The sequence below is a fragment of the Mobula hypostoma genome, chromosome 20 (genome assembly GCF_963921235.1).
Source record: "Mobula hypostoma chromosome 20, sMobHyp1.1, whole genome shotgun sequence".
NCBI lineage: Eukaryota > Metazoa > Chordata > Chondrichthyes > Myliobatiformes > Myliobatidae > Mobula > Mobula hypostoma.
In genome coordinates, this window is record NC_086116.1 from 2227972 (window position 1) to 2253557 (window position 25586).

The window sequence follows — 25586 nt, forward strand, 5'->3', positions numbered from 1 at the left end:
AAAAGAGACAAATAGGCAATCTGCAGGCAACACACATAAAAGTTGCTGGTGAACGCAGCAGGCCAGGCAGCATCTCTAGGAAGAGGTAAAGTCGACGTTTCGGGCCAAGACCCTTCATCAGGTCAATTGGCAATCTGGCTGGCTAATGGCCAGGAAGACCATGGGGAAAATATTGATCATTACTTCATTACTGCAGAAAGAGGCCATCCCGGAGACTCAAGGCGATGACTTACAGTGTGGTGGGATGAGGAATGAAGTTGGCCAAGGGTGTTTATTACAGCACTGGGATTCTTTGAGGATCAGCAGTTGTAATCTTGCAGCTCTTCTCTCACAAGGAGTAATCGAGGGGACAACTTCCTTTCAGAAATGATCGTTCCAGCCTCTAATCAACTGTTGGGTTTCATGAGCTCAGAAAAACATGATCAGGTAAAGTTAAATTTAACTTCGGTAAATTAGTTGGAGTATGCAATAAAGTAGGATATACTGGAAATGGTCAGCAGGAAAGGCAGTATCTGATGGGAGAAAAATCAAGTCAGTGTTTCAGAACAATGACCTTTCATCTGGACTATGAAAAGTTGATTTAAACATATTGACTTCCCTACTTGCCTTAACAACTTCCACCAGTGGCTCTGACATCTACCATCATTAAATGCTTCAAGAGACTGATCAGGGCATGTGTTAACTCTAGCCTTCCTGACAACCTCAAACTACTGCAATTGTGAACAGGTTGTGAGTAGATATGATCTCCCTGCTCCTACATTCAATTTCAGATCAACTGGACAGTAAAGACACCTACATCAGACTATTGTTTATTGACTACTGCTCCACCTTCAATACTATATTTCCAAGCAATCTCACCATCTCACCGTGGACCCTGGGAAGTCTATGCCTCCCTCTGCAACGGGACCCTTGACTTCCTGACAAACAGACTGCAATCAGTAAGATTAGGCAACACCTCTGCCATAATTAATTGGGGTTCTGATATTTGTATCATTCATTCTTTGGATTTTTTTTGTGTTGTGGATGTCTCTGCAGATAGTAAGAATTTCAGATTGTATACTGTATACATTCTCTGATATTAAATTGAACCGTTTGAAACATTGCTGCTCCACAAAGCTGCACCCTCAGCCCCTCTCTACTCCCTGTACGCTGACGATTGTGTGGCCAGATTCTGCTCTAGCTCCATCTGCAAGTTTGCAGGTGATACCACTGTAGTGGGTAGCATCTCAAATAATTATGAATCAGAGTACAGAAAGCATGGTACACAGCTGCTGTTTACATGAATAGTGCTGAGGTTGAGAGGGTTGATATCTTCAAGTTCCTAGGAGTCAACATCACCGATAGCCTGTCCTGGTCCAACTATGTAGATGCTAAGGCCAGAAAAGCTCTCTAATGTCTCTACTTCATCAGGAAGCTAAAGAAATTTCCTATGTCCCCATCAACCCTTACCAATTTTTAGTGATAAATCAGCAAGAATGCTACCTGGATGCATAACAGCTTGGTATGGCCACCATTCTGCACGTGATGAGAGAAACTGCAGAGAGTTGTGGACACAGCTCAGCACATCATGGAAACTAGCCTCCCCCCATGGACTCTGGATATACCTCTCACTGACTTGGTAAAGCAGCTAGCAGAATCTAAGACCCCATCCATCCCAGGCATTTTCTCTTCTCTCCTCTTCCATTGGGACGAAGACATAAAGCCTGAAAGCACATACCACCAGCCTCAAAGATAGCTTCTACCCAGCTGTTGTAAGACTATTAAATTCAAAAATTCAAAGTACATTTATTATCAAAGTATATATACAGGATACAACTCTGAGATTTGTCCTTCCACAGACAGCCACGAACAATGAAAAACCATGGAACCAGTTCAAAAAAACATCAAACACCCAACAAGTGAAAAAAGAACAAATTGTACAAATGGCAAAAAGTGAGCGAACAACACATAGAATATCAACTATCATAACACATCAATCGTATTCAGCTGAGTTCAGTTCAGTGTTGTACTGCTAACCAATGAAGGCTACAGGACCATTCTTTGCTGAAGTGCCCCAGTCCACATCAATTGCCCCAATGAAATTGCTCAAAAACAGCGAAAAAAAGAAGTAACCGGAACCCATGAACCTTGAAGACCCCCAAAATGGGTCCACAGTCTCGCCGATCAATCCTGACAATATGGATCCCGAGACTCCTGAACTTTTCTCTGACAGCAGTGAGCGAGAGGGAGAAGGTGGCTAGCTAAACGCAAGCAGCCAGTGCCAAACACCTGCCCGTCCTTCGCTCTCACTCTCATCGACTTCAACCTTGCTCGACTGCTCCGTTGGAGAGAAGCAATGGAGTCAATTGTGGGCTCGCAGGTTTCTAGGCTTTTGGCCTCCAGGCCTCACACTCTGCTCCAAACCTCATCGAACTCCCTTAGAGACAGGCTCAACTGGCCCCCAAAACAACCATCAAAATGTAAATCACAGGTTCTAACTGCACTTAGCTTGGTAGTAAATTTAAAAACACAAACACGAGGAATTCTGCAGATGCTGGAAATTCAAGCAACACACATCAAAGTTGCTGGTGAACACAGCAGGCCAGGCAGCATCTCCAGGAAGAGGTACGGTCGACGTTTAGGGCCGAGACCCTTCGTCAGGACTAACTGAAAGAAGAGCTAGTAAGAGATTTGAAAGTGGGAGGGGGAGGGGAGATCTGAAATGACGGGAGGGGGAGGGATGGAGCCAAGAGCTGGACAGTTGATTGGCAAAAGGGATATGAGAGGATCATGGGACAGGAGGCCCAGGGAGAAGGAAAAGGGGGAGGGGGAGGGAAACCCAGAGGATGGGCAAAGGGTATAGTCAGAGGGTGAACAAGGAGAGAGAGAGAGAGAGAGAGAGAGAGAGAGAAAGAATGTGTGTATATAAATAAATATGAGGTATGGGGTATGAGGGGGAGGTGGGACATTAGCAGAAGTTTGAGAAGTCAATGTTCATGTCATCAGGTTGGAGGCTACCCTTACGGAATATAAGGTGTTGTTCCTCCAACCTGAGTGTGGCTTCATCTTTACAGTAGAGGAGGCCGCTGACAGACATATCAGAATGGGAATGGGATGTGGAATTAAAATGTGTGGCCACTGGGAGACATGTTCCAAACCTATTCTGGTATCTGTCCGCCATTTTTCCTTCGCTACACTGACAACTGCATTGGCGCTGCTTCCTGCACGCATGCTGAGCTCGTTGACTTCACTAACTTTGCTTCCAACTTTCACCCTGCCCTCAAGTTTACCTGGTCCATTCCCGACACCTCCCTCCCCTTTCTAGATCTTTCTGTCTCTATCTCTGGAGATAGCTTATCTACTGACGTCTACTATAAGCCTACTGACTCTCACAGCTATCTGGACTATTCCTCTTCTCACCCTGTCTCTTGCAAAAATGCCATCCCCTTCTCGCAATTCCTCCGTCTCCGCCGCATCTGCTCTCAGGATGAGGCTTTTCATTCCAGGACGAGGAAGATGTCCTCCATTTTTAAAGAAAGGGGCTTCCCTTCCTCCACTATCAACTCTGCTCTCAAATGCAACTCCCCCATTTCACACACATCTGCTCTCACTCCATCCTCCCGTCACCCCACTTGGAATAGGGTTCCCCGGTCCTCACCTACTACCCCACCAGCCTCCGGGTCCAACATATTATTCTCCGTAACTTCCGCCACCTCCAATGGGATCCCATCACTAAGCACATCCTTCCCTACCCCCTCGCCCCGCTTTCCGCAGGGATCACTCCCTACGCGACTCCCTTGTCTATTCGTCCCCCCCATCCCTCCCCATTGAACTCCCTCCTGGCACTTATCCTTGTAAGCGGAACAAGTGCTACTCATGCCCTTACACTTCCTCCCTTACCACCATTCAGGGCCCCAGACAGGTGAGGCGACACTTCACCTGTGAGTCGGCTGGGGTGATATACTGCATCTGGTGCTCCCGACGTGGCCTTCTATATATTGGCGAGACCCGACGCAGACTGGGAGATCGTTTTGCTAAACACCTATGCTCTGTCTGCCAGAGAAAGCAGGTTCTCCCAGTGGCCACACATTTTAATTCCACATCCCATTCCCATTCTGATATGTCTATCCATGGCCTCTTCTACTGTAAAGATGAAACCACACTCAGGTTGGAAGAACACCTTATATTCCATCTGGGTAGCCTCCAACCTGATGGCATGAACATTGACTTCTCAAACTTCCACTAATGCCCCATCTCCCCCTCATACCCCATCTGTTATTTATTTATATGCACACATTCTTTCTCTCTCTCTCTTTCTCTCCTTTTTCTCCCTCTGTCCCTCTGACTATACCCCTTGCCCATCCTCTGTTTTTTTCCCCCCTCCCCCTTTTCCTTCTCCCTGGGCCTCCTGTCCCATGATCCTCTCATATCCCCTTTGCCGATCACCTGTCCAGTTCTTGGCTCCATCCCTCCCCCTCCTGTCTTCTCCTATCATTTTGGATCTCCCCCTCCCCCTCCCACTTTCAAATCTCTTAATAGCTCTTCCTTCAGTTAGTCCTGACGAAGGGTCTCGGCCCGAAACGTCGACTTTACCTCTTCCTAGAGATGCTGCCTGGCCTGCTGCGTTCACCAGCAACTTTGATGTGGGTAGCTTGGTAGTAAAATCATATTTGAAAGAAGTAGTTTCATGAACCGTTAGCAGGACATCACCATTGGTCGCACTGTTTGCTGGTGCCATTTTGACTCTATCATGGTTCCCTAGTATGACACTTGACCTCACAATTTGCCTTGTTATGATCTTGCACTTCATTGTGTACCTGCACTGCACCTTCTCTGTATCTGTTACAGTTTTTCCTCATTGTTATTGTTATACCTTCTTCTAGTTTGATGCACTGTAATGATTTGATCTGTATGAACAGTATGCACAACAAGCCTTTCACTGTCTCAGTACATGTAACAACAATAATAAATCTTTAAGACAGATGTATGTGTCTCATCACAGCTACAATGAAGAAAGCAGCAGAGTGCATACATTGGATTAGAGTCACGTTTTGTATGTTTTGAGTTTAACCTAGCTCCTACACATTCAGGAATGTTTACTGGAAAACTCTTCTGTTACAAAAATATGGATATGTTATCCTGAAATAAACTGTATCAGAATTAGAATCAGAATCAGGTTTATTATCACTGGCATGTGTCGTGAAATTTGTTAACTTAGCAGCAGCAGTTCAATGCAATACATATTCTAGAAGAAAAATATTAATAATAATAGTAACAAATAAATAAGTAAATCAATTACAGTATACGTATATTGAATAGATCAAAAATCATGCAAAAAAACAGAAATAGTATATATTAAAAAAGTGAGGTAGTGTTCGAGGGTTCAACATCCATTTAGGAATTGGATGGCAGAGGGGAAGAAGTGCTGAGTGTGAGCCTTCAGGCTTCTGTTCCTCCTACCTGATGGTAACAATGACAAAAGGGTATGCCCTGGGTGCTGGGGGTCCTTAATAATGGACGCTGCCTTTCTGAGACACCACTCCTTGAAGCTATCCTGGGTACTTTGTAGGCTAATGCCCAAGATGGAGCTGACTAAATTTACAACACTCTGCAGTTTCTTTCAGTCCTGTGCAGTAGCCACCACCTCCCCACTCCCCACGTACCAGACAGTGATGCAGCCTGTCAGAATGCTCTCCATGGTATACCTATAGAAGTTTTTGAGTGTATATGTTGATATACCAAATCTCTTCAAACTCCTAATGAAATATAGTCGCTGTCTTGCTTTCTAAATGTAAATGTAATGTCCAGCTTGATTATTTCCTACAGTCAGGTATTTCATATGCACAATATCCAGGAATAACTTCCAGACAGAGCAACATGGCTGAGAGATTCAGGACCTATATGCTCAGATAAGTACCCTGCACCAGGATGGAGAAAGCAATGTTGTTGGGTTATCAGGCTGCCATGAAGGGCAGCTCTGGAAGATAACTATCCAGTGGAAGTGGAATGAAAACATGGCTGCAGGGGCCTCTGTAGTACTAGTGCCAGTTAAGCTGTACAAAAGGAGTGAGGGTTTGATGGTTGGAGAGCAGGCAGCTGAGATTATTGTGGCAACAGGCTGCCTGTGGAGAATATGCATTCTTTGGGTTGTCAAGCTGCAGTCTGGAGTTGGGAGGGGATGGGATATATTCATTTGCAGGATATTCAGCTGTGTCACGAGGCAGAGAAATCAGAACTCACAAGGCTAGAGACATCCTTTGGGTACAAGAGTACCACTTGAGATTCTCTCAGCTCCATATTCAACCATGGAACAACCTCCTCATTCAGAAATTTTGTCTGGTTTGTTCCCTGAAGTAACTGTAACATTGACTTCGGGATATTTTGTGATCATTATTTAAATGATTAGAAATCAGTTGAGAAAAACTTCTGTAAGCAACTACTATCTAACAAGCTTCCAAGTTAGGAGTGAAAATTCATAAAATTCATTCCAAACCTGACCTAGAAAATTTACAAAGAAAAATAAGAACTGAAATGAAAAACTTTAGAAAACACTTTGTACACTCGAATGCAGTTAGGTTAACATTCACCAAAATCTTGCTTTAAAATACAGATTCATAAAAGAAACCATACCTTACTCTAAATACAAGCCTGATCACATTTTAGGGTCAGAGAGCAACAGGTTATATTACGACTGATCCGTTATTACAGATAGGACAAACCATAATAACTAATCAGATATAATAATAGAGGATGTACAAGCAAGAACAACTTACTTAACAGATATAGCCCTTCTAAGCACACATAACATACAGAAATCAATAAGTGAAAAACACCAGAAAAATGCTGAATTAAAAGAAGAAATTGAAAGACTATGTCCCAATAACAATATCTACAACTGGTATCACCCCAAACTCTCTACACAATAACATTAAACAATTAGGGCTACACAGCAATATCTACATAAATCTCCAGCAAACGACAATACTAAACATCACTAGAATAGTCCAAAAGTTCCTAGCATTTGGGAAATGAGTGTGCTTGGCTGAGACTCAGGTTTTACCAGCTTGAGCTGAGAAAAAATAAAAATACAGTAATAACTTAGTCACCTTTCATATATTAAGATACAGACTCAAAATGTTTTACATAGATTGAAAAGATAAATCAATATAGTCATAAAATGGGAGGCAAAATTAAAAATAAGTAAAAACAAACATTATATGAAATAAATTATAAGAAGTATATAATTATTTGAAGAATAGGGGGACAGGAGGCCGACGGTCGGTGTCACTCCCCATGGAAGGACTGAGTTCGAGCTGTCGCTCTCAATGCTGATGGAAGATGTTTTCGAAATTCCTAGACATATGTGACTATTGGTGTGGACTGTTGTTTATTATTGGTCTCTCTCAGTTTTTCTGTATTTTCTTTCTTGTTGCCGATTGACGGGTGGGAAAATGTTACTCTTTTTGGGTGAGGAAGGAGTTGGGAATTTTGGGGTCTAAATGGTTTTGTTTTCTTTTGAAGATGTTTTACCAAATGAGTGATCTATTACATTTTTGTGGCGAGAGAGAGGTTGGGGATTTGATGTTATTGTCGCTGTTTTTGTTCTCGGAGGGGCTTGGGGTTTAGGGGATTGATGTTTTAGCTGCTGTGTCTGGGTGGCGATCCCAGGGGTGGGGGGATGTTTGGGGTTTGCGAGTTTTGTTCCTCTTCCTTTTTTCCAGGTGGGGTTGATGTCTTTTCTTTCAACAAACTCCATGTTTTTTTTGCATTTCATGGCTCTCTGGAGAAGATGAATCTTAAAGTTGTATTCTCTGTGCATATTTTGATATAAAATGAACCTTTGATTTGAATTAAATGACATGCATGACATGCCAAATGTCTGGATATGCAGATTAGCACTGAATGCAATATTGTAAAACTTGCTTACTACATCTGAGATAGATTGCAATTAAATAAATTCTTAATACCAGACTAAATAGCTAATTTAAAAAACTATATAAATAAGTGAAAAGTAAGACTAAACAAAATATTATAACTCTTCATTGTGAAGTTTCACTCACAACACGCTGGAGGAACTCAGCAGGTCGGGCAGCATCCGTGGAAATGATCAGTCAACGTTTCAGGCAGGAACCCTTCATCAGGACTTGACGAAGGGTTTCGGCCCGAAACGTTGACTGATCATTTCCATGGATGCTGCCCGACCTGCTGAGTTCCTCCAGCGTGTTGTGAGTGTTGCTTTGACCCCAGCATCTGCAGATTATTTTGTGTTCATTGTGAAGTCTGTTTTGGACTTTTCGTTTAGAAAAGTGAAAGTACTAAACAAATGATAAATCCAGATATTTTTAATGCAATGGTTAGTGTCAAGGCACGTTTTCACTGAGTACATATTATACCTTTCTGAAACAGGAAGTCTGCCTCTAGATCAGGTTCTCGCGATACTGCTTCTCTACAAAGCTCAAGACCTGTGCTGTAAGTGGAAAGTGCTTCCTGCCACATTGATTCTCTTCTTGTGGCTGAGCATGTTGCCAGTTGTGCGGCAATATTTCCTTTAAATAAAGGGAACAAAAGACAAAATGTAAAACTCTGCATTAAAATAAACTGTTGAACCAGGTAGAAAACTCTGAAATAGTGACTGTAGGATAATGGCAATGCAATTCTTTAAGGATGCATTAAAACTAGAGCACAAGTGTAAGTGAGAAAAACATTGATTTGGCACTGTTTAGCCTTTTACCTTCAATAATGAAATTAATTGACCTATTTTAGAACACAAAAGATTGTTGCAGTGTTCACACATTCAATTGTGAGGATTATTAAGTCATGAGCTTAGGGCAAAAGGTCAGGTACATTGTTGTACGTTGCAGTTCTGACATGGGATGCTTGAACTTTACATAGCTCTTTGCCATTACCACGACTGTGTGAGAGAAAAGCCAGGGCTCCTGCTCTGATTGGTGATACATTGCTGCTGGTTGTGCAGTAGCTGACAGAGAGCCGGTCAGGTCACTCGTCTGAGTGCTACTGGTAATATGTAACCCAGTACTACCCGTCGCATGGTCGGGTGGTCGGTGACTAAACCAGCTCCCCCACCGGGCTTGCCTGGTGACGAGAGTGGCTAGACACCCTGCAGGACGAAAAACAAGACCTGTCAAAGGGTGGATGAACCCTCTCGTAGGGTCAACGGCCATCTAGCAAACACATGCTGTGAAGCACGGAAAGGGCATCCCTTGCATCGAAGCTTGGTCTGGCCATTCACTGCAATAGAACATCCCCCAGCCGTCTTGGACCCCACCATGCCACTGGATCTGGGAGGGGATGTCGAGAGGGTGGGTCTGGATCTGTGCAACCCCCTACTCACCTAAAATCCATTCACGCACACGCTGTTCCTTTCTGAGGAGTGGGGTACCCCACTAACTGACTGAAAGGGACCATCATCATTCTATGGGATGGATAGCCAGAGAGAGAGCTGACAGACGGGCAGGGACAGGAAGGCAGCAATGCACTGTTTTTTTCAGACTGGGATCCAGAGATACTAGTTAATGAATTCCTGGAAGTCTTCAAGCACCATGGTCGGAAGAGCTGGCAGAAGGTTTAATCCACTAGGTCTCAACAGCATGGAAAATGTACAAAGATCACACAAGATATGTCAAGGTGAAAATTCTAATCCTTCAACCTATTCCTCAAATATCACGCAACATGCAGCAACAAACTATTTTTGGGGCAGTACGGTGGCATAGCGGTTGGCATAACACTATTACGGCACCAATGACCTGGGTTCAATTCCCACCTCCGTCTGTAGGAACTTGTAAGTACTCCCTTCCCCTCGCGACCACGTGGGTTTTCTCCAGGTGCTTCAGTTTCCTCCTATATAGGTCAGTAGGTTAATTGGTCACGTGGGTCCATTGGGCCAGAACAGCCTGTAACTGTGCTGTATCTCTAAATAAGTAAAAACCTACTCCTACAAATAAACATATGCAGGTAGACACCCACAAGAGCAACATTCAATTAATGAATGTCCTTTTAATGTACAAGAAGCCAGATATAGCAAACACAGTATGCTAAAACAAAAGAAACAAGTAGCTAAATCATAAATGGACGGAAGAGGAATAGGGTTATAATAGTAGAGGATTTCAATTTCTCCATTAACTAGGACTGTCCTAATGTGGAACAGAGGTGGTGGAATATTAAAAGTTCATCCAGGAGAGCTTTTTGAGCCAGTACATAGCGAGAACCATCTGAAAAAGATCAGTCCTGGACCTAATCTCAGCAAATATAGCTGGGCAGGTGGTCACAGGAGAGTATGTCACAGGTGGTGACTGTAACTCCATCAGTTTGCAAGAGTAGTTATTGAAAGGAGTATAAATGGCCAGAAATTAAGGTCCTGATTTAGAGAAGGCCAATTTCATATTTCAAGCACAAGTAGACTGGGAACAACTCCTTGCAAATAGGTCTACAATTAGCAAGTGGGATGCGAATAGAATTCAGGACCAATGTGTTCCTGTAAAGGTAAAAGGAAACGATAGCAAGTCTAGGGAACTTTGGATGTTAAGCGATATGAACAGCTAGATAAAGGGAAAAAAGCAAGCATCTGAAAGGTAAAAGAAATTGAAAATACAGGTGTATATAAATTGTAGGGGGTCCAGTACATAAGTAAAATCTTCCAACGGAGGTGGGAGTAGTTGTGGAGATAGATGTTGCTAAGAGCTCAAAGGCAGAAATCAGAAGGTTGAGCATGGAGGGATTAATGTTCTGAGATGTGTATATTTCAACATAGGAAAGGCAGATGAGCTCAGGGCATGGATCAACACCTGGAATGATGATATTGTAGGCATTAGTGAGACTTGGTTGCAGGAGGGGCGGGACTGGCAGCCCAATATTCCGGGGTTCTGTTGTTTTAGACATGACGGAACGAGAGGGATTAAAGGGGAAAAGGTGGTGTTACTAGTAAGGGAAAATGTCATGTCAGGACAGACTGAAGAACTCATCTAAGTGAGGCTTTGAGTGGAATTGAGGAAAAGAAAGATGTGACCACATTAATGGGGCTATATTATACACCACACAACAGTCTGCAGGATTTAGAGGAACAAATTTGTAGATAGATCGCAGGCTGCTGCAAGAAATATAAGTTTGTGATTATAGGTGATTTTAACTTTTCACATATTGGTTGGGACTCCCATACTGTAAAACAACTTGCAGGGATAGAGTTTGTCAAATGTGTTCAGGAAAGTTTCCTTAATCAGTACATAGAAGTCCCAATGAGAGAGTGTGCAGTACTCAATCTCCTATTAGAAAATAATCCAGCATATTACCTCCACAACTTCCGCCACCTTCAACAGGACCCCACCACTAAGCACATCTTTCCCTCTCCACCCCTCTCTGCTTTCCACAGGGATTGCTCCCTCCGCGACTCCCTTATCCGCACATCCATCCCCATTGATCTCCCACCCGGCACTTATCCCTGTAAGCGTAAGTGCTACACCTGTCCCTACACCTCCTCTCTTGCCACCATTCAGGGCCCCAAACAGTCCTTCCAGGTGAGGCAACACTTCACTTGTGAGTCTGTTGGGGTCATCTATTGCATCCGGTGCTCCAGGTGTGGCCTCCTCTACATCGGTGAAACACGACGCAGATTGGGGGACCGCTTCATCGAGCACCTCCGCTCCGTCCACCACAACAGACAGGATCTCCTGGTTGCCACCCACTTCAACTCTGCTTCCCATTCCCATTCAGATATGTCCATACATGGCCTCCTCCACTGCCATGATGAGGCTAAACTCAGGTTGGAGGAGCAACACCTCATATACCGTCTAGGTAGTCTCCAGCCCCTTGGTATGAACATAGAATTCTCCAACTTCCGGTAATTCCCTCCCCCTCCCTTCCTCTATCCCTATTTCACTCTGCCCCCTCCCCCAGCTGCCTATCACCTCCCTCATGGTTCCGCCTCCTTCTTCTACTACCCATTGTTTTCCTGCCTATGACGTCCCTGCTTCCCCTACCCCACCCCTTTGTCTTTCAAATTACTGGTCTTGCAACTGAACCTACAAGCATTCTTCAAATCCTTCCCCCTCCTTCTTTGTTCAGTCCTAACGAAGGGTTCTGGCCCGAAACGTCGACTCATCATTTCCGTTGATGCTGCCCGACCTGCTGAGTTCCTCCAGCGTGTTGTGAGTGTTGCTTTGATCCCAGCATCTGCAGATTATTTTGTGTTTAGGGAATGAGACAGAGCAGGTGACAGAAGTTTGTGCGGGGGAACACTTTGCATCTTGGATTGAGATTCTAAATTGGAGAAATGCCAATTTTGATGGTATCAGAAAGGATCTGGCAAGTCTGCTTTGGGACAGGCTGTTTTTTGGCAAAGGTGTACTTGGCAAGTGGGAGGCCTTCAAAAGTGAAATATTGAGAGTGTAAGGTTGTATGCACCTGTCAAAATAAAAGGCCAGGATAACAGGTTTAGGGATCCTTGGTTTTCAAGAGACATTGATGTCCTGGTTAAGATACAAAAGGAGGTGCATAGCAGGTACATGCAGTGAGGAACAAATGAGGCTGTTGAGGAGTATAAGAAATGCAAGAGAACACAATAAAGAAATCAGGAAGGCTAAAAGAAGGCACAAGGTTGCTCTAGCAGGCAAAGTGAAGGAGAATCCTAAGGGCTACTACAGATATGTTCAGAGCAAAATGAATGCAAGGGACAAAATTGGTCCTCTGGAAGAGCAGAATGGTAATCTATGTGTGGAGCCAAAAGAGATGGGGGAGATCTTATATCGATTTTTTGCATCTGCCTTTCTCAGGAGATGGGCACAGAGTCTATAGAAGTGAGGCAAAGCTGCAACAAGGTCATGGACCCTATACAGATTACAGAGGAGGAAGTATTCACTGTCTTGTGGCAAATTAGGGTGGAAAAATCCCCAGGGTCTCACAAGGTATTCCCTCAGACCAAATGGGAGGCAAGTGCAGAAATTGCACGGGCCCTAGCAGAGATATTTAAATCATCCTAGCACCATGTGAGGTATTGGAGGATTGGAGGATAGCCAATGTTGTTCTGCTGTTTAAGAAAGGTTCAAAGGATAAACCAGGAAATTATAGGTCAGTGAGTCTGGCATTAGTAGTGGGAAACTTATTGGAAGGTAGTTTAACGAACCAGATATATCAGTATTTGGATGGACAGGAACTCATTAGTGATAGTCTGCATGGCTTTGTGCATGGTAGGTCGTGTCTAACCAATCTTTTTTCAAGGAGTTTTTCAAGGAAGTTACCAAGAAAGGTGATAAAGGCAAGGCTGTGGATATTGCCTACAAACATTTGACAAGGTCTTGCATGGGAGGTTGGTCAGGAAGGTTCAGTCACTTGGCATTCAAGATGAGGTAGTTAACTGGATTAGACATTGGCTTTGTGGGAGAAACCAGAGAGTGGCAGTAGATAGCTGACTCTCTGGAGGCCTGTGACTAGTGGTGTGCCACAGGGATCAGTGGTGGGTCCATTATTGTTTGTCAGCTAAATCAACGATCTGGACAATAATGTAGTTAACTGGATTAGCAAATTTGCCAATGATACTAAGATGGGGTTGTACTGGACTATCTAAGCTTACAGTGGGTTCTGGACCAGCTGAAAAATGGAAGATGGAATTTAATGCAGACAAGTGTGAGGTGTTGCGCTTTGGGATATCCAACCAGGGTAGGTCTTACACAGTGAGCGGTAGGGCACTGAGGAGTGTGGTAGAACAAAGGGATCAGGGAATACAGATCCATAATTTGTTGAAAATGCTGTTACGGTTAGATAGGGTCATAAAGAAAGCTTTTGGCACATTGGCCTTCATAGATTGAAGTAGAGTACAAGAGTTGGGATGTTATGTTGAAGCTGAATAAGATGTAGATGAGGCCTAATTTGGAGTATTGTGTGCAGTTTTGGTCACCTACCTACAAGAACAAGGTAAATAAGATTGCAAGAGTACAGAGAAAATATAAAGGATATTGTGGGACTGGAGAACCTTAATTATAAAGAAGGATTAAACAGGTTAGAACTTTATTCCCTAGAACGTATATAAGATCGAGGGGAGATTTAATAGAGGTGTACAAAATTACAAGGGGTATAGATAGGGTAAATGCAAGCAGGCTTTTTCCACTGAGGTTGGGTAAGACTATAACTAGAGATCTTGAGTTAAGGGTGAAAGGTGAAATGTTTAAGGTGAGAGTGTAGTGCGAGCTGCCAGAGCAAGTCGATGTGATTTTGATATCAACATTTAAGAGAAGTTTGGACAGGTACATGGATAGGAGGTGTATGGAGGACAATGGTCCGGACGCAGGTTCATGGGACTGGGCAGATTAAATGGTTCAGCACAGGCTAAGTGGGCTGAAGTACCTGTTTCTGTGATGTGGTTTTCTATGACTCTATGACCCTAAAAGCCAGCAGGGCAAAGAGGGAGATATCACTAATGAACAGGATTGAGGGCACAGTGTGTGAACTCCAGCACTGGCTGGAATGCTGCTCTTTTGTATGTCCCACTACTAGATTCAGAATGTCTGCTCACTATTTCTGATCATTGGAATTTCCTCACAATACCTACTTGCATTGCTTCTGTCAGATGTATCTTAAAAAAAACTCTCAGCATGCTCAAAGAATCATAATTTCATAGAGCCATGGCCCCTCAGCAGAGTCTGCACTGACCATCGAGCATTCATTGATTCTAATCCTATACTGTTCTCATTTTAGTTTACTATGTTAGCTCCCAATGTTTTCTTTCCACCTCTCACTACTCCAAGCCTTCAGTTCCCTTTTGTACATCAACAAGAGATGTGTTACAACCAGAAACACTGCTGCCTTGCCTCTTCAGACACATAGATTTATTCCTGAGCTTGGGTACTGTGTGTGAGTGTGGAGTCAGCTCATTCTCTCTGATTGCTACTCCAGCTTCCTCCCATATCCCCAGTATGTGCAGGTTGGTAAGGTAAGATTATGTAAATTACCCCTCCATATACTGTACATAGGTAGCAGGTGAATAAAGTGGTGGGGGGAGTTAGAAGGGGAGGCAAGAGGAAAAATGTGGTTCATGTAGATGAGAGCTTGATGGTCAGTACAGATGGGCTGGGGCAGGGGGTGTGTTTGTGTGTGGTACAACTGTGGATTTATCAGGGGTTCCTCATGAGCTCTGCCATTGCTGTTAGCAATTCTAAATGTTAAGCTATGTCAGAAATAGTCAAGTAATCATTTCACTTCCAGAAAGAAACAGAAATTTTAATGAAATCACTTACCTAATTGTAGTTTAATTTTTGCAATCAGAATAATATGTGGAAGATAAATATTTTTCAATGGGACTGCCAGACAGGAATAAATATCCCCATCAGACTTATGCTTTGCAGTTTCACCCAGTAAAACAAGCTGCACACAAAATACAAACAGACCACTTTAGTTTATCCCAAAGTAGAAGTACCTCAGTATAGGTACTTACTTTCCAAATAAGAAAAGTACTTATATTTACATCATGCACAGATAAATTAAAATACATTACATTATTTTTTTAACAACACAAGATAGCTTTTTGAGCAAACTAGTTTATGCTGGTAGCTGTATTTAACATAACCAGCTTCTCACCCATTTCACCTAATCCTATCTACACATCCTTCCTCTTTCTTTCTCATCCTGTCTCTTCAGTGTAGCTATGTATTTGCAACCCAGCCATGTGCAAATTCAGTAACTTACATATTATTTATCCAAATAAATAAATTCCTTCTGCATCCCATACTGGACTCCCGGGAGGCTATCCTATATCCTATATTTATAGCCCATGCTGATTGACTCCTCAGAACTGGAAATGTGTCTGCCGCAAACATCCTATAAAATACCTCTGTTGTTTTAAATATCTCATTTCAACTGTGCTTGTTGAGAATTGAGTCCCAGCCTGTTCAATCTTTCTTTACAGTTGGGTTCTTTAACCTGTTATAAATTTATCTTGCAACTTCCCTGATGCATTTCTATTCTTTCTGTAATATATAAATCAAATCTGCACACAGAACAAAATAACAAATATGCCACATATGTTTTGGTAATTCACTTCTAAGTTAAACTTTGCTGTTTTCCACAACTTTTAGGAATTTGCCAACATTTTTATTAGTTTTGCCTAGATATTTTGTCTAAAAACTTTTCTAAAGTATTGAAAAAAATCTCTTGCAGTCAATCTTAACACTATCAGCAATATCCTTCCCAACCTGCATTTCTGGAGATGTACAAATATACATTAGTTCAAGGTCCATGCACAAGGCAAGAAACTTCCTAACTGTTCTCTGAAACATGCTACTGGAAGAATGGTCTGCCTCCTACTTCAACATTGCTGGGATTTTGAATTCAGCTTTGAGGAGTTGTGGGATTTTGCTTTAGATTTTGTGGGGTACATCATGACAACAATGTCTAACAGCATTCTGACAATATTGGTCAGCACATTTGCTAGTTCTGTGCAGTTAATAACACAGAACTCCTGACAACAAGACTAGACATAGAAATATTTAAAATTGGCTACCTGGTCAAGAATTAACGTCTGGACTGAGAGACAAATGTTCATCTTCTCCTGCATGACAGCACTTTCTACAGTGCATATCCATTCCACTGTATTTAAGTCAGTCAACTGAAGCATGGCTTTGACAAGAACTAGATGAGCACTGGATGAATTAAACTGTCTTTGAGTCAGTAAGTCAACTATATTCTGTTTAGGAGTAAAACACACAAAAATATTTTGAAAAACCATAAAAATGGGACAAAAGTATAAATCCAGCAGGGTAAAATCTTAAACAAGAGAAAATCAGCAGATGCTGGAAATCAAAGTAATACAAATAATGCAGGAGGAACTCAGGAGTCCTCATGAAGGGTTGTAGCCCAAAACATTGACTATTTACTCTTTTCCATAGATGCTGTCTGGCCTGCAGGGTAAAATCTTAGAAATGTCAATATTTTGCTGGGAAATTGAGTGAGAGCAATTCACACATTGCGCCAGTTAATGCTCCTGGTGCAGAGAACAGAGTACAAGAATGGAATGTGGAAATATAAATCCAACTAGACGCTGACATTCATGCAGTTTTAACACAAGCAGTTAAAAATGAGTATGCCCCTCAGCCTATTTAATTCACAGCCCACAACCTTTTGGAGACTAAATTAAGAATTCTCTAAATTCTCGAGAGTTTTGTGATTAGTCCATATTTATTGCCTACAACACCTGCTTTCTGTTGCCTGTGCACATTTTTGAGACTGTACATCTTAGTAGAAGGCCAAAATCATCACATTAAGCCACTGAAATCATCCTGGAGCTGGCAGAACTACAGGAGGTAATGCCTTAAGAAGGCAGCATCCATCATCGAGGAGCCCACCATCCAGGCCGTGCCATTTTCTTGCAGCTACCTTTGGGCAGGAGGTACAGGAGCCTGAAGTTCCGCACCACCAAGTTCAAGAAAAGTTACTTCTTTTCAACCATTTGTTTTTTGAGCCAGACTACACAAACTTAATCACTACAGATTAGCAACACTATTAACAATTTGGTCAGTTTGCACTAAACGGGTTTTTGTCTTTCCTTTTGTTTTAAATGTGTTTTTTCTTGTAAAAGTATGTATAATTTATGTTTACATTATGCTTTTCTTGTTGTCACGTGCCTATGATGCTGCTGCAGGTATGATTTTCATTATACCTGTGCACGTGTGTACTTGTACAGATGTCAATAAACTCAACCTGGGAAATGGTGAAGTCTCTATACGAGAGAACAAGCCCTATGACTTTGACATTTTTCACTGCGAATGCAGGCAGTTGGTGTCATGAGTGTCAATAACCTGGATGTAGTATGGCAGTACATAGTCAACATCCATAAAATCCACATCCCATTATCTGCACCACCTGGCTCACACAATACTGAGAGAAAGTTCACCAGCAGTCATTAGACATGCACAGAAAAGCTTTAAATCTACCTTATTCTCACAGAACTTATGGAAACTCACCCAAATATCACAGCTTGCACATGTAACAATTTAGACCATAACAGGTCATCTCCCAAAGACCTTCAGGGGCATACACTGATACATTTCCCTCTCTCTTGCAAAACAAAGTGGTACAAAATCATAGGCTGCGGCAACCAACTCTCAGGCAAGTGGCTGCCTAACCTGATGTATGATGTCTGGTGGAAACAGCGTTTACAATCATTGGTGTGGGCATTGTTGATATTGTGACCAGTGTCAGGAAGATAAGGACATCATATAACTAATCCTCTTTCTCACATCCCACCTTATCAAATTGTCACAATTTCTTCTGAGTTACAAACTCTAAATCACACTGCCCTTATTTCCCCAGTTGTCCTTACAATAACACCAGCCTTGTGCCTTTATCCTTTCAGATAACCTGGAACTCCAATCTAGTCAAAGGATGCAAGAACAATGAGAAAAGAATGATAAGGATTACAAATGCCCTTCTATCAGCACAGATGTTGGCAATGCAAACCCTTTCCAAAGGATGAGACCACCCTCAGGGTGGAGGAGCAACACATTGTATTCTCTCTTGGTAGCCTCCAACCTGATGGCATGAATATTAATACCTCCTTCCTCTCCCCTCTTCTTCTATTCTCCAGTCTAGCCTCTTAAGTTTTCTAACCTGCCTATCACCTCACCTGGTACCCCTCCTCCCTCCCTTTATCCTATGGTACACTCTCCTCTCCTATCAATTTCTTCCTCTCCAGCCCATTATCATTCCTACATCTGGCTTTACGTATCACCTTTTAGCTATCCTCCTTCCCCTCCTCCCACCTTTTTATTCTGCTATCATCCCTTTTCCTTTCCAGTCCTGATGCAGGGTCTCAACCTGAAACGTCAACTGTTCACTCTTTTCCATAGATGCTGCCTGACTTGCTGAATTCCTCCAGCATTTTACATAGAAACATAGAAAATAGGTGCAGGAGTAGGCTATTCAGCCCTTCGAGCCTGCACCGCCATCCAGTATGATCATGGCTGATCATCCAACTCAGGACCCTGTACCTGCCTTCTCTCCATACCCCCCGATCCCTTTAGCCACAAGGGCCATATCTAACTCCCTCATTTTTTGTGTATTACTTTGATTTCCAGCATCTTCAGATTTTCCCTTGTTTGTGTTCCTCTTGCTTAATTCACCATCATTACCTCAAATTAATAAATATCTGTTTCTGATTAATTTATGGGGAGTATCAGGTGTCCAGGGAGGGGCAGCACTTCTGGTGGAGGGGCTTGTCCCGTCCATTCTGGGGCAGCTCACACACCTTTGTTCCCCACCAGACACTCAGCTCTCACCTACGGCTCCAAGTAGCTGTTTGCATGTGACAGTGGCCACACTTCAGTATACCACTTCGACAGGTGGGCTAAACCAGGTGAGGGAAGCCAGTGGGCCTTATACCCTGGTGAGTTAGGGATATGTCTGTCCTGGCATGTGAAGTCAGCTCCAGGGACTATAGAGAGATCCAATAGCCAGGAAGGTGGTTCTGAAACACTCCTAGGAGAGCAAAGGGCATGACGAGGCACAGAAGTAATCGTGGTCATCCACTGCAACCAAGGAGGACACCAGTTGTGATGAGTACTCGTACCACTGGACCCAGACTTCCAAGATCAAGAGAGTGGAACTACCACAGTGCAATGGCTTTTCTACTTTAAGAACTCTCCCATACATGCTTCCTGTCATCATCGGGCATTATGGACGCAACCATCGATGATCAATTTCTGATCTCAAGGAAGAAGCATAAAATGTGAAACTCCTTCTGCAGATAAAATCTAAGTTACCACCTTACCTGCAAATATGTCCTGTGATCCTTAATATGCCCTAGTTGGAAATCCAGCAGAACTTCCTGCAGCATAAACTCAGCCTGTGTCTCAACATCACCATAGTCTTTTGCTTCTTTTATCCCCTCTTCACAGAGCAGAGAGGTATCCAGAAAACACTCTATTAAAAAGAGTCATATTTCCTTAGAGTTAAAATGTTGATTTTCAACATTTCCAATTTTTTTTTCAAATTTCAAGATGTGTAATAATCAACACTGATAGCATAAGATGCAATCACAAGATTAAAAATGTCTCTCAACTATAACATATGGTTTTTTAAATGATACAGGTTCGTTTACTGTGAAGTATAAAAGGGTTAGGAAGAAATCACTATGATCTTATTAGAGGTAACTGAAGGTATAAAAAGATTGTCAGCCACCCACCCTCTCTTTCAGAATTCTCAATCATTTGTCACCAATGCAACATTTCCCCTCCATTCTTAACAAAGACTGAGGGATGTGTGGTCCCATTCCATGATGCCAGCTGTCTTAATCTTGCATAAGCTCCACTAGCACTGCTCAAGCAGTGGTTGGTCTCTGAGCCGATGTCTGCTTTTGAGGAGAGAAGGGAAAGTGACCTAAGGGTGATATTGTCAACTTTTATGGAGGGCTGGAAAAATGGCTGGTCGGATGATGGCAGCTATAGGACCTATGTGTTTATATATTCAAAACAAGACCCAGGGCACTATATACCTTGGCAAAGGTATTCAGGATACTCTGGAGGTGCTGCAATGGTGCTGTCGTCTGCCTGCTGAAGCTCCATGATAGTGGTGGCCTTAAGCCAGTTAAAGTTGAAAAGGTTGTTGTCCATACTATACAAGATTGGGGTTCCATGTGGCAGGTCTTGGCCAATGAGGTGAAAGATTGAAGCAATAAAGATGGCAAATAGGGTGAGTGCAATGATTTAGCCTTGCTTGACCTTTGTCTTGACAGTGAAGGTTTCTATACAATGAATATATAGACTGGACAATACAATGAGTACAAGGAAACCCTTTTTTTAATTTTTCTGCTTCTTATATTTTATTTCTTATAAAAGAATCTATTTTGGGATTTCAGTCAGTGCAAATTATTTAGTGGCTTTCCCTCCCAAACCTGAGAGTGCTCATGGCAGTCTACCATGAGCTCACTGTGAGCATTGCACGCTGCAATCTACTTGACTCACCGTCTTGGAATTTAAATTGTCACGTACCCTGTGACAGGTTAACGAACCAGCAGAAATGGAAAACACTTTGGAGTCCGGTATTGCTATTAACTAATGATATTTATTAGTAACTACGCAATACAGTAAAATAAATGCAGATAAATCAAACTGGTTAGTAATGATTATATATCAGTAAGTGTGGAAATATATGAAAACTAAGCTTCTTCAAGTCTAGGGGTAAATAGATAGTCTTACGATAATGAGTAAAGTTTAGTTCAGTTTGTGGTATTGAGTTGAGTAGTGATGGAGAGAGAGAGAGGGAGAGATTTGAGTCTTCAGATGAGCTGATGCCGTCGATCTTCCCGTTGTCCTCCGAAATCCTTTAAAAGTTACCGACTGTGACTTCAACAAAGGGGACCATTCTTCTGTGGTGGAATCATCAACCCAGGCAAGAGTTGGACACATGGACAACTCCCCACCGGTCACTCCCTTTCCTCACTGCAAGAGCCACTGATCGATCTGCCTGATCAATCCTCCAAAAACCCACTTTTTCTGTGGGCACAACAAAGCTCATTCAGTGTCCAAAATCATGTGTTGCAGGTCTATCCTCTGACCTTCTACTTATCTCACCATACTGAGTACCAACTGTCTTTCAAATAACTCCTCCTTTCTTTGTCTATGTAAGAGTGTACAAGCAGGCAATGTCCTTGGGAAGTATAACCACACTCCAGAGAAACCATAACATCGATTATCCATCAAATAACGCCGCCCTCAGTCACCATAGTGACTTACGAGCTGCTCGGTGCCCTCTCTCTCCAAACTCAGCAGAAATCCAAAAGTTAGTCTCAGTTCCTCCTCGTGCCTTAAAGTGATAGTCCACAGGAAATATGAACCTTAGGGGTTCATAACACCATCTCAAAGCAGTCTTTGTCTCTCTCTCTCTCTTTCTTTCTCTCTTTAACAAGGTGTCTGTTGTACAGCACCTCTCTCTCTCTCTTTTCAAAAGCATAGTGCATAGGAGTAATCGAGCACAGTTTATAGGGGTAATTTAGGACCTGTCACAAAACCAGCAGCACTGAAAAGAGTTGAGCAGTCACAATACAATAACAGCATCAGATCAAAGATGTTCATCTTTAAGCACATATTTTCTGTTCTCTGTGTGTGTGTCTGATTCAGTAAATGTGTTGTTTCAATATAATCATTCTCTGTACATCTACTTTCCAGTCAAGATTGTGCCTGTGTACAAAGCTATCTTGGTCCACATCAACTAGATAGATCATGAAACCATATATTTCACTTATTTTATGACCTTTACATTTGTTTTTTGTCTTGGATGTGATTCTGGAACTATTGGAGCATGTGATTTGATATTTGGAGATCATTTGGGTGTTCCAGAGCTCATTCCAAAGGAATTCAGAAAGGCAGAGGCAGCGTGCCTTTCGGAGAGGGTACCGAAAGGTAGAGGCACTATGCGCAAACCTCAAAGCAGGCAGGCTACAGGACGGTGCGCGAGCCGATATTCAACTCTATTTTGCCTCTATTGTTCACTGGTTAAAGCGACGAGGGAGATTGAAACATCGAGGCAAATGCAGAAATTTGGAGATCGCTCGGGTGTTACAGCACTCTGCACTCTCCAAGGTGACTCCGGGAGGCAGAGGCAACATGCAGAATTCTCATGGTGAGAAGGTTGAGGGATGGGGCACAAGCCAATGTTTGACACAATTTCAGTGATTAAAGCTTCCATTGTTCACTGATTAAAGTGACGAGGAGACTGGAGATTGAAACCTTGGAGCGAATGCGGAGGGTGAGCACCAGCTGCCTGCCTTTTGATCGCTACGTTATCAGAGAGGGGAGAGCCTGCCGATGTGATGGAGGACGTTGGCTGGGTTTTTGCATTTTGGATGTGGACCTGGACTATAGACTTTTTTGGGTCTTATAGTTTTTTGGATTTTGTGTTTTGCACCTAATCTTTTTGTTTTTTTTTTCCAGGGTGTATTAGGGGGTTGATGTGCCTGCTCCATTTTGTTCATTTCTTTGTGCAGGAGAAGGAGTTTGGGGGTTGATGTGCCTGCTCCATTTTGTTCATTTCTTTGTGCAGGAGAAGGAGTTTGGGGGTTGATGTGCCTGTTCCATTTTGTTCATTTCTTTGTGCAGGAGAAGGAGTTTGGGGGTTGATGTGCCTGTTCCATTTTGTTCTTGTTTTGTGCGGGAAGGTGGATTTTGAGGTTGATGACCATGCTGCCTTTGTTTACTTCCTTGTTTTCATGGCTATGTAAAGAGAATAACTTCAGAGTTGTATACTTCGATAATAAATGAACCTTTGAACCTTGTCAAGGAATTTTTTTCACATGACATGCCATTTTCAGCATTACAAATTTCAATGTTGACCTTCTCTGAGTGACCTGTGATTGCACTCTAAGTTTTGTCTGAATTTTCCCAGCGCAGAAATTAACCCAGGCATTTCCTACTGTGAACCATACTTGAGTTATTGATATCTTAGAAACACAGAAAACCTACAGCATTATACAGGCTCTTTGGACCACAATGCTGTGCTGAACATGTACTTACTTTAGAAATTACCCAGGGTTACCCATAGCCCTCTATTTTTCTAAGCTCCAAGTACCTATCCAGGAGTCTCTTAAAAGACCCTATCGTATCCGCCTCCTCCAGTCACCGGCAGCCCATTCCAAACACTCACCACTTTCTCCGTAAAAAACTTACCCCTGAGATTCCCCCTGTACCTACTTCCAAGCACCTTGAAACTATGCCCTCTCGTGTTAGCATTTCAGCCTGAGGAAAAAGCCTCTGTCTATCTACATGATCAATGCCTCTCATCATCTTGTACACCTCTATCAGGTCACCTCTCATCCTCTGTCACTCCAAGGAGAAAAGGCCAAGTTCATTCAACCTATCCTTGTAAGGCATGCTCGCCAATTGAGCCAACATCCTTGTAAATCTCCTCTGTACCTTTTCTATAGTTTCAACATCCTTCCCGTAGTGAGGTGACCAGAACTGAGCACAGGACCGAAGTAGGGTCTGACCAGGGTCCTATATATCTGTAGAACTACCTCTCGGCTCCTAAACTCAATCCCATGATTGATGAAGGCCAATGCACCATATGCCTTCTTAACCACACATTCAACCTGCGCAGTAGCTTTGAGTGTCCTATGGACTTGGACCCCAAGATCCCTCTGATCCTCCACAATGCCAAGAGTCTTACCATTAATACTATATTCTGTCATCATATTCAACCTGCCAAAATGAACCACCTCACACTTATCTGGGTTGAACTCCATCTGCCACTTCTCAGCCCAGTTTTGCATCCTATCAATGTCCCGCTGTAACCTCTGACAGCCCTCCACATTATCCACAACACCCCCAACCTTTGTGTCACAGCAGACTTACTAACTCATCCCTCCACTTCCTTATCCTGGTCATTTATAAAAATCGCAAAGACAAGGGGTCCCAGAACAAATCCCTGAGCCACACCACTGGTCACCAACCTCCATGCAGAATATGATCCATCTACAACCACTCTTTGTCTTCTGTGGGCAAGCCAATTCTGGATCTACAAAACAATGTTCTATTGAATCCCATGCCTGCTTAGTTTCTCAATAATCCTTGCATGGGGTATCTTACCAAATGCCTTGCTGAAATTGATATACACTACATCTACTGCTCTTCCTTCATCAATCTGTTTAGTCACATCCTCAAAAAAATTCAATCAGGCTTGTAAGGCTTGACCTGCCTTTGATAAAGGCATGCTGACTGTTCCTAATCATATTATGCCTCTCCAAATGTTCATAAATCCTGCCTCTCAGGATCTTCTCCATCAACTTACCAACCACTGAAGTAAGACTCACTGGACTATAATTTCCTGGGCTATCTCTACTCCCTTTCTTGAATAAGGGAACAACATCTGCAACCCTCCAATCCTCTGGAACCTCTCTCATTCCCATTAATGATGCAAAGATCATTGCCAGACGCTCAGCATTCTCCTCCCTTGCCTCCCACAGTAGCCTGGAGTATATCTTGTCCTGTCCCGGTGACTTTTCCAACTTGATGCTTTCCAAAAGCACCAACACATCCTCTTTCTTAATGTCTATATGCTCAAGTTTTTCAGTCCACTGTAAGTCATCCTTACAATCGTCAAGGTCCTTTTCCATAGTGAATACTGAAGCAAAGTATTCATTAAGTACCTCCACTATCTCCTTTGGTTCCATACACACTTTTCCACTGCCACACTTGATTGGTCCTATTCTCTCATGTCTTATCCTTTTGCTCTCTGTAGACTGCCTTGGGGTTTTCCTTAATCCTGCTCGACAAGGCCTTCTCATGGCCCTTTCTGGTTCTCCTAATTTCATTTTTGAGCTCCTTCCTGTTAGCCTTATAATTAACTCATAGGTTGCACAGAGGAGAACAAGGTAACATCAAGGTAATCAGACCAGAAATGGGTGATCGAAACAGAAAATTGCTTAGCAATGCTACATTATGCACAGCAGTTGATATTAAAGGGCTCTTCCCATGTTCTGAACCACTTCCTGCAGTCTGCTGTATAATTCTTCTGACTCTGGATCCTGCTACAACTAACCACAGAGATTTGATTGTCTCTCTAAGTGAGCAGCATGTGCTGGAGCTGCAGTACAGGTGTTGGTGGCAGAGAGGAAGTAG

The 25586-nt window shown here is 42.8% G+C and overlaps 1 protein-coding gene across 1 annotated transcript in view; it reads right to left on the minus strand.

Annotated features, from left to right (window-relative positions):
• The window catches only part of LOC134359153 (cilia- and flagella-associated protein 54-like), a 510505-nt gene that overhangs the window by 105430 nt on the left and 379489 nt on the right, over window positions 1-25586 (minus strand). Inside the window, exons 55-58 of the mRNA XM_063072102.1 lie at window positions 19745-19896; window positions 16481-16663; window positions 15219-15345; window positions 8373-8525 (exon numbers count right to left, since the gene is read on the minus strand). Of these exons, the coding sequence (XP_062928172.1) occupies window positions 8373-8525; window positions 15219-15345; window positions 16481-16663; window positions 19745-19896 (615 nt within the window). The remainder of the gene's footprint in view (window positions 1-8372; window positions 8526-15218; window positions 15346-16480; window positions 16664-19744; window positions 19897-25586) is intronic.